This window comes from Rutilus rutilus, assembly GCF_951802725.1.
Source record: "Rutilus rutilus genome assembly, chromosome: 5".
NCBI lineage: Eukaryota > Metazoa > Chordata > Actinopteri > Cypriniformes > Leuciscidae > Rutilus > Rutilus rutilus.
Genome location: NC_140213.1, coordinates 4,557,533 through 4,575,978, shown reverse-complemented (window position 1 = coordinate 4,575,978; position 18,446 = coordinate 4,557,533). Strand labels below are relative to the sequence as shown.

General features: G+C 39.3%; 1 protein-coding gene across 5 annotated transcripts in view; it reads right to left on the bottom strand.

Moving 5' to 3' along the window:
* Window positions 1-18,446, bottom strand: part of gramd1bb (GRAM domain containing 1Bb) — a 165,169-nt gene that overhangs the window by 89,548 nt on the left and 57,175 nt on the right. For 3 of the 5 annotated variants that reach the window (XM_084409070.1, XM_084409066.1, XM_084409067.1), the window contains exon 2: window positions 1,304-2,433. The exons of the other annotated variants lie outside the window; for them this stretch is intronic. In XM_084409070.1, coding sequence (XP_084265196.1) covers window positions 1,304-1,698 — 395 coding nt within the window. In that variant the 5' untranslated portion in view covers window positions 1,699-2,433. The remainder of the gene's footprint in view (window positions 1-1,303; window positions 2,434-18,446) is intronic. 5 annotated transcript variants of the gene reach the window in all.

Sequence of the window (18,446 nt, the reverse complement as noted above, 5' to 3'; positions counted from 1 at the left end):
GCAGGCATCATGGTTTATTAACTCGTTTTTTTTTAGTAAGCAGCCATGTAATAAGAGGGATAATCTAATCTATTGTGAGTTGGTCATTATCATCAATAAACCACAATAAGGTGATCTTGAACTGCCACTGGCCAAGATTTTATTGCATTCAGCAAGTTAAACTTTCAATTCTCTGTGCAGGAACTTAACAAGTTTCAAACCTAAACCATAAAACCACAAAGCTAAGCCAATTCCTACAGAATGAACTACACATGATCATGGTTTCTGGTTTAAACCAGTTTTGTTCAGTTTGTTATAATAATACCTCTCATAGAAAAAAAAATACAATAATTTTGTTTAAATAGTATTTTCTCTTGATATCAGATCAAAAAAAAAAAAAAAAAAATTACGCATATTTTAATAAGACTTAACAATAAACACGAAGGTCTTTCAAAGAGAATATTAATCAAAATGTTTTTAGTTTTATCGTAATTGAAACTTTGAACAAAATTAGCTTTTGTTTGTGGTGACATTAAAGGGATAGTTCAACCAAAAATGAAAATTCTGTCATTAATTACTCACCCTCATGTCGCTCCAAACCCGTAAGACTTTCGTTCATCTTCGGAACACAAATGAAGATATTTTTGATGAAATCTGAGAGCTTTCTGTTCCTCCGTATAGACTGCAACGTTATTACCACTTCCAAGGCCCAGAAAGTTTGTAAAGATATTGTTATAATAGTCCATGTGACTACAGTGATTCAGCCTTAATGTTATGAAGTGACGAGAATATTTTTCGTGTGCAAAACAACCCCAAAAATATATTTTTCATTCAACAATCTCTTCCAAGTCGGTCTCCTACGCGGATTACGTGGTAAACAGTTTCTACGTCAGAACGCAGGCTCATTATTGGCCGACGCGGTTCACGTGAGCGCGCATGTGTGATGCTGATGCAGGAGCTAGCCAATAATGAGTGAGCGTTCTGACGTAGAACCTGGAAGCGCTGCACTGGGTTTACTAGGTGATCAGCGAAGGTCTTACAGGTTTGGAACGACATGATGGTGGGCGATTAATGACAGAATTTTAATTTCTGAGTGAACAGAACTTTAAGTTAAAAAAAAAGTCTTGTGTTTTTAAAAATATATTGATTATATTTGGTGGCATTTATAATAAATAATCGTTTTTGTATTTGCGAAAAGAACCACACCATAAATATAATTTGAGAAACACTAACAGTATCTGGGCGAACAAGAGTAACTCCTGCTATAAATCACCAATTGAGAGGTGTATGTTTATATCTCCAGAGTCACGTCTGAAACACCAACCTGCTCTCACTGCCTTGCTCCTTCTTCTCTCGCACCTTGAGCCACTTGCGAAGCAGGAAGCGTTTGCGCCGGGGCGAGGCGCTCGGGGTGGAGCTGTTGGACCAGGCCGCGTCCTCGTCGCTGGACGGGGTGATTTCGATGGAGGGCAGCTGAAGGTACTCTTTGGAAGCCGAGCGTGATCCTGGCTGCCACAGTAGCCCGTTCTCAAGCCGTTCCCGCTCACTGGGCATCTTTTTCATCCGTCTCATCTTAAACCGTCGGCGCCGTAGGGTGGGGGTGGACGAGCTGGACCAGACGAGGCTGTCTTGACCTCCTCCGCCCTCCTCCTCTCCAGGGCCGGGATCATCCTGGGGGACGTGCACCTGGAGGGATGGCGGTCGAAGGGTGTCCGTCATGCTCCAAACTCACCACCCCTGCCGCTGTGATCACCGCTAAGAAGCTAAATTGAGACGTAGCCCGATTCCAGGGAAGGCGAGAGGCTATCTGCCAAACCGACCGAGTTAAAGATTTAAGAGGAAGCGGAGGTGTTAAGTTGATCCTGAGCGTCTGTAAAGAGCCGGAGCACAAAATGTACTTTGGTCAAAAGTCAAACATCCAGTCCTGTGATGGATTTCCTTACAGAATCCTTTCTTGGTGATTGCTTGAGAATCCGGGGCTCTTTCCTTCTTGTTTTAGCTACCCTTTGAACTGACAAAGGGCACCTGATGGTGTTTGGGTGGACGAACTGGTGGAGGTGGGTAAAACTGCTGGGAGTGTTTGAGGCCTACAGCTGCTGGATTGGACGTATTAGATGACAAAGGAAGGCTCTGTTCTCCTCCCAGCAAATGAAACATGCATAAGGGGTGGCTATCGGTGTAACAGTACTCCAGGACTCCCCGCAGGTCCGAGACAGTCTCACACACACACACAGACACAAGCATAAAAACTCAGACTATTGAAATGATCTCAATTGCCTTAAACAGTTGTGTAAAAAGACTCTCTCCTGAGTTGTACACGCCGGTTGTCCAACAACAAGCCTGAAGACGGTTGGGAATGTCTGGAGCAGGAATTGTGGGTTGGTCACGTTCCTGAGGTTGCTGTTCCCACAATGCCCTGCATCTCAATCTTCCGACACATACAGCGGCCACAGCCTAAAGATTAGAGTAAGGTGATAGGATGCCAGGTAACTAGGACACCGGTGACTAAGTGTTTGACACAAAGATATTGTTAAAAAATACATACAAAGCCACAAACAGTCACATGGACAAGATGCATCACCAAACACAGAGATAAATCAGCAAATCAAAAATGAAGCACAATAATTGTAAGTGCGCACATGCATACATACTCAGTACTCAGTACTCATACATACTCTGAAAGCAGTACAGTTTGAATTTATTCCGTCTACTAGTTTCAATATTGTCTTGCAAAGCATGATAGGTTGGTTGAAAGAACTGTTCATTTAGGTTTGGAATGACTTGAGGGTGACAGTAAATGATGACAGAATTTTCATTGTGATTTGAAAAGTACTTTTGGGAATAACCTCAAGCTGAAAAATAAAGTTCAAGTAACCAGATTTGAAGCACAGCACTGTGGTTTCATTATAAATCACACTACTATAATACTGGGGGAGGGGGGGTGTAGTGTTCAGTTGAACGAGAATAGAGACGAAAGTGATAAAGGACAGATAGTGCAAACAAAAGCATGACTAGAGTAAACAGCCCAATGAGAGACGTTTAAAGAGCCCGCAGGCCAAACACCCTGACCGCTGACCCAGTACTGAGAAACACAAATACAATCCAGTTGACATCCAATATTTAAACAATCACTTCCACTGAGCAGCTCAGGCCTACGGCACACAAATCACAACCAGCATCAGCATCTGATTATTTTTAAATGAAGCAACTAAACCAATATGCAAATTGCAAATCAGAGGAGAAAATGTATAATGTTTAGCGATGCCGTTCCACATTTCTCTGCGGAGCAGCAGGACGCCGCTGTCAGGTTGCGAGCGAACTGCTGACAGATTGCGACAGGATTGGGTTTCTTCGAGATGAGAGGCTGTGTCATTGTGTCAAGACAGACACTCAAGGCTATCGCTGCTACACAACCTCGCTTCTCTTCCTCTCTCTCATTAACAGAATCACACGTGAAATTATTATTCTTACAATATGTGTGAACTAGGTGCGGGGGTGCTACCGGGAAAAAGAATACTGAAAAAAAAAAAAAAAAAGCATTACAGAACATTCAACTGGGCAGAATAAATTACCCCTTCCTTTTGCCTAAAAAAGATGCAAATATGTTTGCTACAAGCAAAATGAATACGGGTGCTGGTAAGTGAACAAAATAGACATGCAAATGCAATCAGAAAATATGTTTGTAACAGTTGTCTCAAAATAATTCATCACAGACTTGAAGAACAGGTGTGGAAAAACAGACCTAAACCTACAAAACCTGCTAAACAAAATCCATAATTAAGGAAGTGCCTGGGTTAAATACAAGGCAGAATTTTATTTTATTTTTCTGTATTTTTGATCAAATAAATGCAGCTTTGGGGAGCATAAGAGACTTAAACATTAAAGCATAAAAATCGGTCAGACCCTAAACTTTTTGAACGGTATTCTATACACACAAACAGACTAATGACCGACCAATCAGAATCAAGTATTCCAGAGAACTGTACAGTGTTGTCCATTTATAGAGTTTATACCATATAGAACCGTATAATCCTGTGTAATTATCCAGATTGAAATGTGTTCTTCTAAATGCATATTAAACAAATAGTTTAGCACACTAGTATGGAAGTTTAAAAAGTAACAGTTGAAGGACTTGTAAAGAGACCTACTGAAATTCTTTTAATTGAAACATCATATAAATAAATAATTTACTGTGAAAGAGGAGAAGATCCTCCTGCTGGGATCTGAGATATATCAAGAGTGCGGTTCATTACAATATGAAGACACCAACTCACATTACAGTCATCCTTCATCAAAATCTAATAACTTGGAACAACTTTATATAACCAAGGTCATGTGAATGAAGAAAAATAACATTAATTCCCCATTAATTAAATAGCTAACCTGATGGATAAAGTTCTGCCCTACATAATATTAAGTATTCAGGAGCAAACGCTTTTTTTTTATCAGAAATGTTGCATTACATTAAATTAAATGCTTTGCAAATATGGTTTTGTGTGGTGTAACAGTCCAACACATGTTGCAGTTTCTGCCACTACTTGCTATATTGTGATATATTTGACCTCTGTGATGTATTTTTCTCTGGCAGAAGAGATTTATCTCATCAAGCCTTTGAATGTTGTACACAGAACAGCTGACAGTTCATTCTTCATTTTCATTATATCATGTACTAGATTCTAGTAATGATTAGAGTGTATTCAGATGAAATACCTGAAGCATTTAAGCTCTATTAATGCATTGGTCTAGATCGTGAAGGACTGGTCCGAGCACAGACGAGCTGTGTATCATAAGCAGCGCGCGTGTCTCTGTGGAGTCTCACAGCAGGAGTTTCCCTCTGATTGCTAAGGTCATGTGATGAAAGGCTGGGAGAGAAACCACATTCTGCTTGATGTACTGTAACCCCTAATCTAGATCCCGACACATCCACACGAGTGCTTGCGGATCCACCAGACCGAGTTACTGCAGAGGGCAACTGCTGTATAATGTTGAAGGCTAATCATCTTTTCTAATTTGACAGGCTATAATTAGAAAGTGTTTGATGTAAGATGAGAGATAAAAGTATAAAGACACAAGGGACATGTGCCAGAACCTGGAAGAGGCGAATATGAACCATGCAGAGAGTGTAAAACTAATAGAAAATGATTAAAGTAAAATCCAGACCAACCACTCGAGGATAAACTGTAAGCAGACGAGATGCTGAAGAAACTGATAAAAGAGAGGAACTACTTACATAATCAATACCTCACTCATTGAGCCTTGGATTATCTGTTATATCTGGAAATTACACTTTTGGGGGAATCTCACAGAGTATGCCAAGATCATGAACAGGTGTTTAAATGCAGTATGTCCTTAGAAAAAAAATATATATATTTAGCATTGTATAATTATTTTCATAACTCTTAATCACAATCTCATTACTGTAATGTAAAAAACTGTACTGTAATTATAATGCACAGAAATATGTAATATTTAATATGTAAGGGATAATGTAGAGCGAGGCGGTTGTTATAGCGAAAACAATCCCGACAGGCTGATCAGGACCCCGACGCGAAGCGGAGCTTGAATCAGTCTGAAGGGGTTGTATTCGCTATAACAACCGCCTCGCTCTACATTATCCCGCTTATTAAATGGCTACCTACCAAATAAATCAATAATTTGACACAAAATATTGATTTAAAAAGGAGTTTATTGATTTAAAAACGATTGTATTTAGCCTGGGTGCCAGCCCGAACCCCGCCCGCAAAATTTTTTGGTCGGGAAGTTCGGTCTGGACTCGATCCGTTGAGGAGTAATTATGCTCGGCTCCCAGAAGGCCGAGCCAATCAAATTGCCAGGGCGGGCTTTGATCGATGATGGACAGATGATCTGCGGTTACGTAATCACCTACGTCATCAAAGAGCGCTTGGGTTGAATTGGTTTTCAACAAAGACGACTGCAGCAGGAGAACTGAGATGTTTATATTCCGCTATCGCATCTGTTATAAAAGAAATCGACAGCGCATTCATTTTAAAAGACGAACAGAGAACCGCAATCAAGGCACGCACACAATCCAGCGTGGCAACTATGCGTCGCTCAACATACTTCACTTTTCTGATTGGTAGTAGGTCTGTCCAATTGAGTGCAGAGTTGTTGTTTTTTCCTGGTTCGGTTAAGACACGCCTCATAATCAAAGCCCTATGGAGCAGTATCAGACTCACATTCTGCCTAGAATTTGAGTATGACGAAGTCAGGCTAGATTGTATTGCTTCCGCTAAAGAAAATAGTCCGTTCCGTCTCTACGGTTAGAATCCTGCGTCCATAGCAACGCTTTGTTTTTCATGGCAACAGTGTGTTATACTTAGCAGCGGTCTGTTATCAAGAAATAACAGACCGCATTCTACATTGGAATTCAACCAAGCCATACTTTATTACATGGCTTGGTTGAATTCTAATGTAGAATGCGGTCTGTTATCCACTCCGCTTCGTGTCGGGGTCCTGATCAGCCTGTCGGGGTTGTATTCACTATAACAACCGCCTCGCTCTACATTATCCCTTACATAATATAATTTCTAAATGATAATATTGTAAGTGTAATGCAAAAAATGGACTGTCATAACTATAATGCAAAAATAAGTAATGATTAATATAATATAATATAATATACCAAAGATTGCCTGTTAGATTTACCAAAGATAAATTATGTTTAACCACTATGGAGAAATCAGAGCAAGTGTGAAGTGTCAGAAAGACATGCTGAGGTCAGGCTGTTCTCGCCAGGGTACATGAACGCTGACTCCCTGATGATCACCTTGATCTCACAACTCAGAAAACGTTGTAGCATCACATTTTCAAATATCTTCATGAATAAACCACAGATTTGAGGTTTAAACAACTACATTCTCGTCTGAAAAACTCTAAAAACTTCATTCCGTGAAACAACAACAGTAGCATTTAGAAAATTATAGTGGGTTTTTTCCTCCTCCATTGCCGCTTGCTGGGAGAAATGCTGCAGAGTCTAAAACGTGCCGAGACAAACGGAGTGATCCTGTTCACGGTATGTCGTATTACCGTAAATAAAGCTCTCGCGGTACTTTGATGTAATACACCAATCGTTCTGCACAGCGCTGCTTCAACTCGAATACATCTTAAATCTGCAGTGGTCAAAGTTGTGGCTCTCAGAAAATCACAAGTTGTAATTAAGTTCTACAAGCACTTGAAGCCTTTTTATAGTTCAGAATCGTTACAGTAATTACAACATGGCATAAACACATCTTGATACAAACGGTGAACAGTCCCATGGAATATCATATGTATGTATATATGTATATATATATATATATATATATATATATATATATATGCATTGGCCAGTATATATAAATATATATATACAGTGAGGAAAATAAGTATTTGAACACCCTGCTATTTTGCCAGTTCTCCCACTTAGAAATCATGGAGGGGTCTGAAATTGTCATCGTAGGTGCATGTCCACTGTGAGAGACATAATCTAAAAAAAAAAAATCCAGAAATCACAATATATGATTTTTTTAACTATTTATTTGTATGATACAGCTGCAAATAAGTATTTGAACACCTGTCTATCAGCTAGAATTCTGACCCTCAAAGACCTGTTAGTCTGCCTTTAAAATGTCCACCTCCACTCCATTTATTATCCTAAATTAGATGCACCTGTTTGAGGTCGTTAGCTGCATAAAGACACCTGTCCACCCCATACAATCAGTAAGAATCCAACTACTAACATGGCCAAGACCAAAGAGCTGTCCAAAGACACTAGAGACAAAATTGTACACCTCCACAAGGCTGGAAAGGGCTACGGGGAAATTGCCAAGCAGCTTGGTGAAAAAAGGTCCACTGTTGGAGCAATCATTAGAAAATGGAAGAAGCTAAACATGACTGTCAATCTCCCTCGGACTGGGGCTCCATGCAAGATCTCACCTCGTGGGGTCTCAATGATCCTAAGAAAGGTGAGAAATCAGCCCAGAACTACACGGGAGGAGCTGGTCAATGACCTGAAAAGAGCTGGGACCACCGTTTCCAAGGTTACTGTTGGTAATACACTAAGACGTCATGGTTTGAAATCATGCATGGCACGGAAGGTTCCCCTACTTAAACCAGCACATGTCAAGGCCCGTCTTAAGTTTGCCAATGACCATTTGGATGATCCAGAGGAGTCATGGGAGAAAGTCATGTGGTCAGATGAGACCAAAATAGAACTTTTTGGTCATAATTCCACTAAACGTGTTTGGAGGAAGAAGAATGATGAGTACCATCCCAAGAACACCATCCCTACTGTGGGGGTGGTAGCATCATGCTTTGGGGGTGTTTTTCTGCACATGGGACAGGGCGACTGCACTGTATTAAGGAGAGGATGACCGGGGCCATGTATTGCGAGATTTTGGGGAACAACCTCCTTCCATCAGTTAGAGCATTGAAGATGGGTCGAGGCTGGGTCTTCCAACATGACAATGACCCGAAGCACACAGCCAGGATAACCAAGGAGTGGCTCTGTAAGAAGCATATCAAGGTTCTGGCGTGGCCTAGCCAGTCTCCAGACCTAAACCCAATAGAGAATCTTTGGAGGGAGCTCAAACTCCGTGTTTCTCAGCGACAGCCCAGAAACCTGACTGATCTAGAGAAGATCTGTGTGGAGGAGTGGGCCAAAATCCCTCCTGCAGTGTGTGCAAACCTGGTGAAAAACTACAGGAAACGTTTGACCTCTGTAATTGCAAACAAAGGCTACTGTACCAAATATTAACATTGATTTTCTCAGGTGTTCAAATACTTATTTGCAGCTGTATCATACAAATAAATAGTTAAAAAATCATATATTGTGATTTCTGGATTTTTTTTTTTAGATTATGTCTCTCACAGTGGACATGCACCTACGATGACAATTTCAGACCCCTCCATGATTTCTAAGTGGGAAAACTTGCAAAATAGCAGGGTGTTCAAATACTTATTTTCCTCACTGTATATATATATAACATTAGAACATTTCATTAAAGTACATAACAAAAAAGGGCGTTTAAACTCGTTGTTCATGTTCCCTTGTCAGATTTATATCGCTTACATAGCCTATATCTTTTCCATAATGTCTACAGGAAATAGGTTACCAGATACAAAGGTTCATTCCTCCACACCCTCCACGCTAGTTTTATTCCTGTTTTTATGTAATGTTATGTAACTTGCCATGTGTAGAAATTTCAACAAGTTGGCCTGGAAAACATCCCAGCTGGGACGAACTGCAAAGACAACACAAGCCAGCGTTTCACTCGCTCCTCTTTCAGATCAGCATTGTGTGTGAGGTGTGAGCTTCCCATGCCAGCGGATGTGCAGAACACACACTCCCTCTCTGCCCACCATACACACCAACCTCCAAAACTGAATCATCAGCAATCAAGAGTCGAAATAAAAGATTCATTTGGCAACATGTTCCATGTAAAGTATTTAAATCCAGAATTCTGTACAGTTTATCATGAGTGGAAACTATTGTAATCATATTTTCCATTTATGTCTGTACAGTAATCAAGTGCATAAACACCCATGTGGTCTGTGCAGTTTCTAATGTCACATGTGCACTGTCACTTATAAACCAAGCCAGGCCAACACTCTGTCTTAATGGATAGCACACCTCTTACCAACATCCATTTTCCACTCTTTACGGCGGTGCTGCGTGACCTTTGACCTTTGGCATGATAGTGAAGAAATCCTGTCAGCTAGAGAGATTGATTTCATCCTCTTACTCTCTTCAAAACAATAACCCTAAAACAATGGCATATTTATACACTGTACTGGTGCCTTCAAGTCCACCCGGGAAGCTCCTTTTTACAAGATAAGAAGCTGATACATTTCACTCATCTTTAAATACAGCTTCTGCTGGGTTTTGATTGACACATAAATCACTCCACAGAAATGATCAGTTGTTCCAACTGTAGAAAGACTGCATTAGAAAACAGATTGAATTCAGAACGATCCTGCATTCCTTGAAAATGTCATCCTTTTATACCATTACATCTGAATCCAACAACACTGAATGAGGATCATCTAGTGTCTGGCTGCATAACACAGACAAATCCAACAAGTGAAATCTTTATGTTAGAATTGACACCTGTTCGCACACAAACACGTGCTTACTGACATTCACACACAGCTTTGCTCTTTAACTTTGAGTGAAACACACAGAGAGATTACCGTGAGCCAGTTGACAGCTGGGAAGAGCTAGTGTTACAAAAGCAACAATAGTCTGAGTGTGTGAGTGAGAGAAGAAGGCCGATATGAGATTGAGACATTCTGATACACAATCTCTGCTGTATTCCAAAAGCAAAATAAAATTTCTTCATCCACAACATGGATAATGAAATTCTCAGCAGAGAGCACAGATGAGGGCACACAGATATTTTCATTTTCATTTCAGATATTTTCATTTCAGAAAAGGCAATTTTGAGCAAAAGTAGGCTCTGTACCGGCTCCTTACACCTTCCGGTCTTAAACCAGAAAGCACTAACGTCAAAGTCTGGGTGCTGAAATAATGTCCACGCCATGAAAAAGCTTCGAGAACAACACTGACAATCAGCCTGTGCTGAACAACACTGCTTCAAAACAAATCAGACTGCACAAAACTACAGTTAATCCACTTTAGGCCTAGTGAAAAAGAAGTGTGCTTAACTGCATTGAAGGTGCACTTGTAGTGTACTTAAAATCTTAAAGGTATGGTTCGGAGTAAAATCAACCTAGGGTCCTTTGCACCATGACCTCGAGCCAAACACCCCCCCAGAAGCTTTTTTCCCTTGGTTGAACATTATTAAAGTTAGAGCTCATTTAGAGATATCAGCCGAATGGTTTAGTGCAGGCGCTAATGGATCCAAGGTTGTATCTTGTAAATTACTCCACTAATAATGCCCAGAATGGTACCAAACTTCTACAGTAGAACAAATAGGTTCTGTACTCATAAAACAAGGCATTGGAAAGTTTGTAAGTACATCAGGAGTTTATTTAAGTATCTCTAAATAAGCTCTAACTTTAATAATGTTCAACCGAGGGAAAAAAGGCTCCTGGGGGGGTGTTTGGCTCGAGGTCATGGTGCAAAGGACCCTAGGTTGATTTTACTCCGAACCATCCCTTTAAAAGTATATATATATATATATATATATATATAAACTGTCCTTGCAGATAATAATATTAATTAAATAATACTGAAATGTACTCAAAAAGAATACTTTTTTTTATTATTTTTTTTTATTATGCGAACATTCCATTTAATTATGAAGATATTTTGGGATCATTATTTTTTTTTATTTTCTCTGAACAAGCAGTAACATTTGAAAAATATTACCCAAACATCCAACTAAAACGTTTCAAAAAAACAAAACCTGAAATCTGAATAGAATGTTCTATTAACATTGCTGGAAGAATGTTTGCTTGTAATTGCGATAACCATGGCAGAACATTACCCAAAGTTCTGAGAACATTCCTGGTTAGCTGGGGAAACTGTTGCCTTTGCTATGATGAGCAACAGTCATTATTCAGAAATATTTAACTGACGAATGCCTGACCAATCAGAATAAAGTATTCCAGAGAACTGCCTAATGCACAACTGTACACAAATACAATTATTTCTTCTACAACATTAATAATAAAAAAACATTTCCTTTTTTTAGTTATGTTTGAATAACAACAATTAGGAAAAGAATATTACCAAGGGATTAAAAAATTCAACACAAACACACAATACAACAATTTGAGAACAGTTACTATATATATATATATATACACACATACATACATACACACACACACACACACACACACACACACACACATATATATATATATATATATATATATATATATATATATATATATATATATATATATATATATATATATATATATAATATGCCCTGCTCCACACAGGGACTCTACAGTCTGCAGCCAGACTCTGGCCCCATCTAACTTTTGTTATCACTGTTACCATCTGTTTAATTCACTCCCGTGTAAACCATTGGTAACTGAAACTTTCACAGACCACAATATCTTATATGATTTTCCACATATCATCACAGTAACCCGTTGCATCTAACATCTTAGTTGTGCGTTTTAAATCTCGCGTACTCAAGTCAAGTGTGGATTAAGAGCTAGTGTATTCCTCCTAATAAGCATCATGAAAAATTACCACAAAAAATAATAAAAAATAATTCTGACTGCAAACCCGCAACATCGTGAAGAAAATAAACTGCATAGAACTCACCCTCACCAGCCGCGATGTCCAGCGCGCGCACTTTCCACAAATTATGATTGACCTCTCGCGTGGTAAAAGAAGTCGCAACATATTAAAACTCACTAAAAGTCCGTTTCTTCATGTCAATCCGACATAGGCAGCTGGCAAAATTAAACTCTGCGGCTTCTATGTGCGTTCTATCCCGTTTTAAACCTTTTAGTGAAGTCCGCAACTTTATACACAACACCGCGCATTCATTTCATCACTGACTCCCGTTAGACCGTCACGGCGGCGGAGGAGGGGAGTCGGGCGGGCGAGCAATCACTGCTTCTCGGAGGAGGAGTTCAGTCGAGCCGGTCCTCTGGAAGTGGAGCAGACCACCACACACTGACCTATCAGTACCGAGCGCGTGCTGAGCACAACACCGCTGACGCTGCGCTCCGTTAACCCTTACCGATACCGAGAGAGACCAAACTCATGGTGTGTTCCAGTCATGTCGAAAAGATCGTATTTACGAGCTGAACGCACATATGAACGACACCACAAAGTCGTAAATAGTGGGAAGCTCGTTATTGTCTTTAAGCCCCATGTTTGCGGGTTCTGGGCGCATGTCAGTCAGAAACGTGGCGGAATACCACAATATTTGTAAAATTGTCAGGCTTTTTTATTTACAACAAAATAAGCTAATTCCCTGCACAAAATAGGCAAATGGCATTGTAATACAATATAATAGCCTGCAATAAAGTTTAGAGTGACTTCATAAATTAATTAAAAACAAAGCAAAACACACACACACCTGATGCACTTTGTTCATTTTCTGGAAGTAGAGTTTAAAAACCTTGCTGTATTTTTGTGCAATTAAGAGACACACACTGCCATCTTGCTCCAAAGAAAGTAAAATCACATATTCTAGGTGTAGGCTACTTATTTTAAATAGATAATTACCAGCATCAGTTAAGACGCTTCACTGTCATTCACAAATCTTCTCTCATGGCTTCATGGGATAGTAAAGTGTCCATCATATGCACACTTCAGAATCTCACTGAAAAAAAGTAGGTCATCTGGGTACTTTTTGCTTACTCTTTTATGAGTACTGTGAATTCGGACATAGGCTACTTCTTTTGTCACATACTGTTTTTCGCTTACTATATAGTAGGGAAGTATGCAATTTCAGATGCAGCGTAACTTGAACGCACCTGACGTCGTAAACATGACTTCCTAACTCGTAAATGCGAACTTCTCATGAGGACTTGAACGCACCATAACATTAAAGTGTCAGCTTGATGCTTTATGAGTTTAACCACCTTTATGAGAGCTGAAAATAAACCAGACCAAAAGACAAAGTAAAGATGGTATATATGATCTTTGAGGTTGTGAATTTGGTTTTGTTACTATTTTTCAAAAATGTTTTATAGCTTGAATCAAATGATTGCCCCATGCAGAAACCACAAAATATTTACTTATTTATTTATCTGTTTGTCTGAAACAGTTTGTAACATTTTAGAAATGTTTATGAACTGAAAACAGGCAGCAGCACAGCCATGTTGTTTACAACAACTTTCTGATCTAAGTCTCCTACCCATCCTGTTACAACAAATGCCTTATATATATATATACGGCATAATTACTACTAACGATATATATATATATATATATATCGTGAATAATCAGCTATATGTTGGGTCTTTTGTTTCATAGCTTAGCAATCACTGTACTTAATCACTGTAATTATCTACACCTTTTTCACAAAAAAAAAAAAAAAAAAATCCGCTTATAATACAGGCATATAATAAGTGTTTTGCCAGTACACTTGCTTTCATAGGTTGTTTTTATGAAAAAGGCAAAAAAGCCCAAGATTTAATTTCTTATTTGTTATTGTACATTAATGATAATGCCATATTGATTTATGTACTAATTAGAATGAAAAAATATACTCATTATGCAAGGAAAATAGAGAAGAGTGATAAAATGTAAGATTTTGTGGAAATTATGGACATGTCCTTATAGAAAGTTTAAAAATGCACTTTTTTGGTTACTCTAACATTAATTTTAACTTCATAAATAACGTGTTAAGCACATTAATGCATTCACACATAGTAAAGTGTAGTATATATATATATATATATATATATATATATATATATATATATATATATATATATATATATATATATATATATATATATATATACACACACACATACAGTGGTGGTCAAAATTGATGGCACCCCTGATAAACATGATAAAAAATGGCTGTAAAAAATAAATCTGCATTGTTTATCCTTTTGATCTTTCATTCAAAAAATTCACAAAAATCTAACCTTTCATCGAAGTAAAAGAATTGAAAGTGGGGGTAAATAACATTATAAAATAAATGTTTTTCTCCAAAACATGCTGGCCATAATTGTTGGCACCCTGTTATTAAATACTTTTTGCAACCTCCTTTTGCCAAGATAACAGCTCTGAGTCTTCTTCTATAATACCTGATGAGTTTGGAGAACACCTGACAAGAGATCAGAGACCGTTCCTCCATACAGAATCTCTCCAGATCCTTCAGATTCCCAGATCCATGTTGGTGCTTCTGCTCTTCAAGGATGGTCATGGCAGAAGCTTCATTCTGTGCTCAGTTACACATTTTTTGTGTTGATTTTGATGTTTGTTTTGGACCGTTGTCCTGATGGAAGATCCAACCACGGCCCATTATAAGATTTCTAGCAGAGGCTGTCAGGTTTTGATTTTTTATCTGTTTGTATTTGCTAGAATCCATAATACCATGTATCTGAACAAGATGTCCAGGACCTCCAGCAAATAAATAGGCCCACAACATATAAGATCCAGCAGTATATTTAACCGTCATGGGGTACTCTTCATCCCTGTTTGCACCAAACACATCTGCTGGGTTTGCTGCCAAAAAGCCCTTTTTTTCGTTTTATCTGACCATAGAATCCGGTCCCTTTTGAAGATCCAGTCGTGTCTGACCACTGAATATGCTGGAGTTTATTTTTGGAGGAGCGAGGAGCATTTTTCTTGAAACCCTCCCAAACAACATGTGGGGATGTAGGGGTTGTTTGATTTGTTTTGTTTTTTGGCTTTCTGACCCCCAAGACTCCAGTAATCTCTGCAATTCTCCATCTGTGATCCTTGAAGAGTCTTTGGCCACTCAAACTTTCCTCCTCACCGTCCATTAAGACAATATAGACACACGTCCTCTTCCTGGCAGATTCGTAACATCTTTAGTTGATTATAACTTCTTAATTATTGCCCTGATGGTCAAAATGGGGATTTTCAATTCTTTAGATATTTTCTTACAGCCACTTTCTATTTTGTGAAGCTCAACGATCTTTTGCTGCACATCAGAACTATATTCTTTGGTTTTACTCATTGTGATGTGATGATTAAGGGGATTTGGCCTTTGTGTTTCCTCATATTTAAACTCCTGTGAAACAAGAAGTCATAGCTGGACAATTTCATGTTCCTAGTCACCCTGGTGTGCTAAAAAAGGTAAATATTAATGGGAATATACTTCAGAGATATTTTTCTTATAAAAAATTCTAGGGGTGCCAACAATTATGGGCAGCGTGTTTGGGAGAAAAACATTTATTTCATAATGTGATTTACCCCCCAATTTCAATTCTTTTACTTCAATGAAAGGTTAGATTTTTGTGAATTTTTTGAAGGAAAGATCAAAAGGATAAACAATGCAGATTTATTTTTTACAGCCATTTTTTTATCATATTTATCAGGGGTGCCATCAATATTGACCACCACTGTATATATATATATTAGTATTTGAACACCCTGCTATTTTGCAAGTTCTCCCACTTGGAAATCATGGAGGGGTCTGAAATTGTCATCGTAGGTGCATGTCCACTGTGAGAGACATAATCTAAAAAAAAAAATCCAGAAATCACAATATATGATTTTTTAACTATTTATTTGTATGATACAGCTGCAAATAAGTACTTGAACACCTGTCTATCAGCTAGAATTCTGACCCTCAAAGACCTGTTAGTCTGCCTTTAAAATGTCCACCTCCATTCCATTTATTATCCTAAATTAGATGCACCTGTTTGAGGTCGTTAGCTGCATAAAGACACCTGTCCACCCCATACAATCAGTATTGGCCAAGTTTGGCCAAGACCTAAGAGCTGTCCAAAGACACTAGAGACAAAATTGTACACCTCCACAAGGCTGGAAAGGGCTACGGGGAAATTGCCAAGCAGCTTGGTGAAAAAAGGTCCACTGTTGCTCCAACCAATCATTAGAAAATGGAAGAAGCTAAACATGACTGTCAATCTCCCTCGGACTGGGGCTCCATGCAAGATCTCACCTCGTGGGGTCTCAATGATCCTAAGAAAGGTGAGAAATCAGCCCAGAACTACACGGGAGGAGCTGGTCAATGACCTGAAAAGAGCTGGGACCACCGTTTCCAAGGTTACTGTTGGTAATACACTAAGACGTCATGGTTTGAAATCATGCATGGCACGGAAGGTTCCCCTGCTTAAACCAGGATATGTCAAGACCCGTCTTAAGTTTGCCAATGACCATTTGGATGATCCAGAGGAGTAATGGGAGAAAGTAATGTGGTCAGATGAGACCAAAATAGAACTTTTTGGTCATAATTCCACTAAACGTGTTTGGAGGAAGAAGAATGATGAGTACCATCACAAGAACACCATCCCTACTGTGAAGCATGGGGGTGGTAGCATCATGCTTTGGGGGTGTTTTTCTGCACATGGGACAGGGCGACTGCACTGTATTAAGGAGAGGATGACCGGGGCCATGTATTGCGAGATTTTGGGGAACAACCTCCTTCCATCAGTTAGAGCATTGAAGATGGGTCGAGGCTGGGTCTTCCAACATGACAATGACCCGAAGCACACAGCCAGGATAACCAAGGAGTGGCTCTGTAAGAAGCATATCAAGGTTCTGGCGTGGCCTAGTCAGTCTCCAGACCTAAACCCAACAGAGAATCTTTGGAGGGAGCTCAAACTCCGTGTTTCTCAGCGACAGCCCAGAAACCTGACTGATCTAGAGAAGATCTGTGTGGAGGAGTGGGCCAAAATCCCTCCTGCAGTGTGTGCAAACCTGGTGAAAAACTAGAGGAAACGTTTGACCTCTGTAATTGCAAACAAAGGCTACTGTACCAAATATTAACATTGATTTTCTCAGGTGTTCAAATACTTATTTGCAGCTGTATCATACAAATAAATAGTTAAAAAATCATACATTGTGATTTCTGGATTTTTTTTTTTAGATTATGTCTCTCACAGTGGACATGCACCTACGATGACAATTTCAGACCCCTCCATGATTTCCAAGTGAGAGAACTTGCAAAATAGCAGGGTGTTCAAATACTTATTTTCCTCACTGTGTATATATATATATATATATATATATATATATATATATATATATATATATATATATATATATATACATATACATATACACACACACATACATACATACATACATATATACACATACATATACACATATATATATATATTGGGCCCGTCATCGCTGCTTGCAGCTATATTATATAACTTATAACTTGTATAATGTATAACTTACAATGTATAACTTGTTGGTCCAGCACATCCCACAGGATTGGATTGAGATCTGGGGAATTTGGAGGCCAGGGCTTAAACTCTTCATTATGTTCCTCAAACAATTCCTGAACAATCTGTGCAGTGCGGCAGGGTGTATTATCCTGCTGAAAGAGGTCACTGCACTCAGGGAACACCATTGTCATGAAGGCGTGGACCTGGTCTGCAGCAATGTTTAGGTAAGTGGCACGTGCCAAATTTACGTCCACATGAATGGCCGGATTCAGGGTTTCCCAGCAGAACATGATCAAACTCCCTACACCGGCTTGTCGTCCCACAGTGATCCTGGTGCAGCACTTCTCCGGGTAAACAGCGCACAGCCGTCTACTTTATGCAAAAGAAAATGAGACTGTGTGCGTTGTGACACATTCCTCCCATAACCATCATTGTTATGACCAAAATGTTATGACTTGTGCCAGTTGGCTCAGACCAGACGGGATAGCCTTCGTTTCCCTCGTGCATCGATGAGCTTTGGGAGCCCAACACCCTGTCGCTGGTTTGTTGTTTGTCCCTCCTCCCACACTGTTGGTAAATCCTCACCACTGCTGACCGGGAGCAACACACAAGCCTTGCCGTTTCAGAGATACTCTGACCCAGTCGCCTTGCTATAACAATCTGGGCCTTGTCAAAGTCGCTCA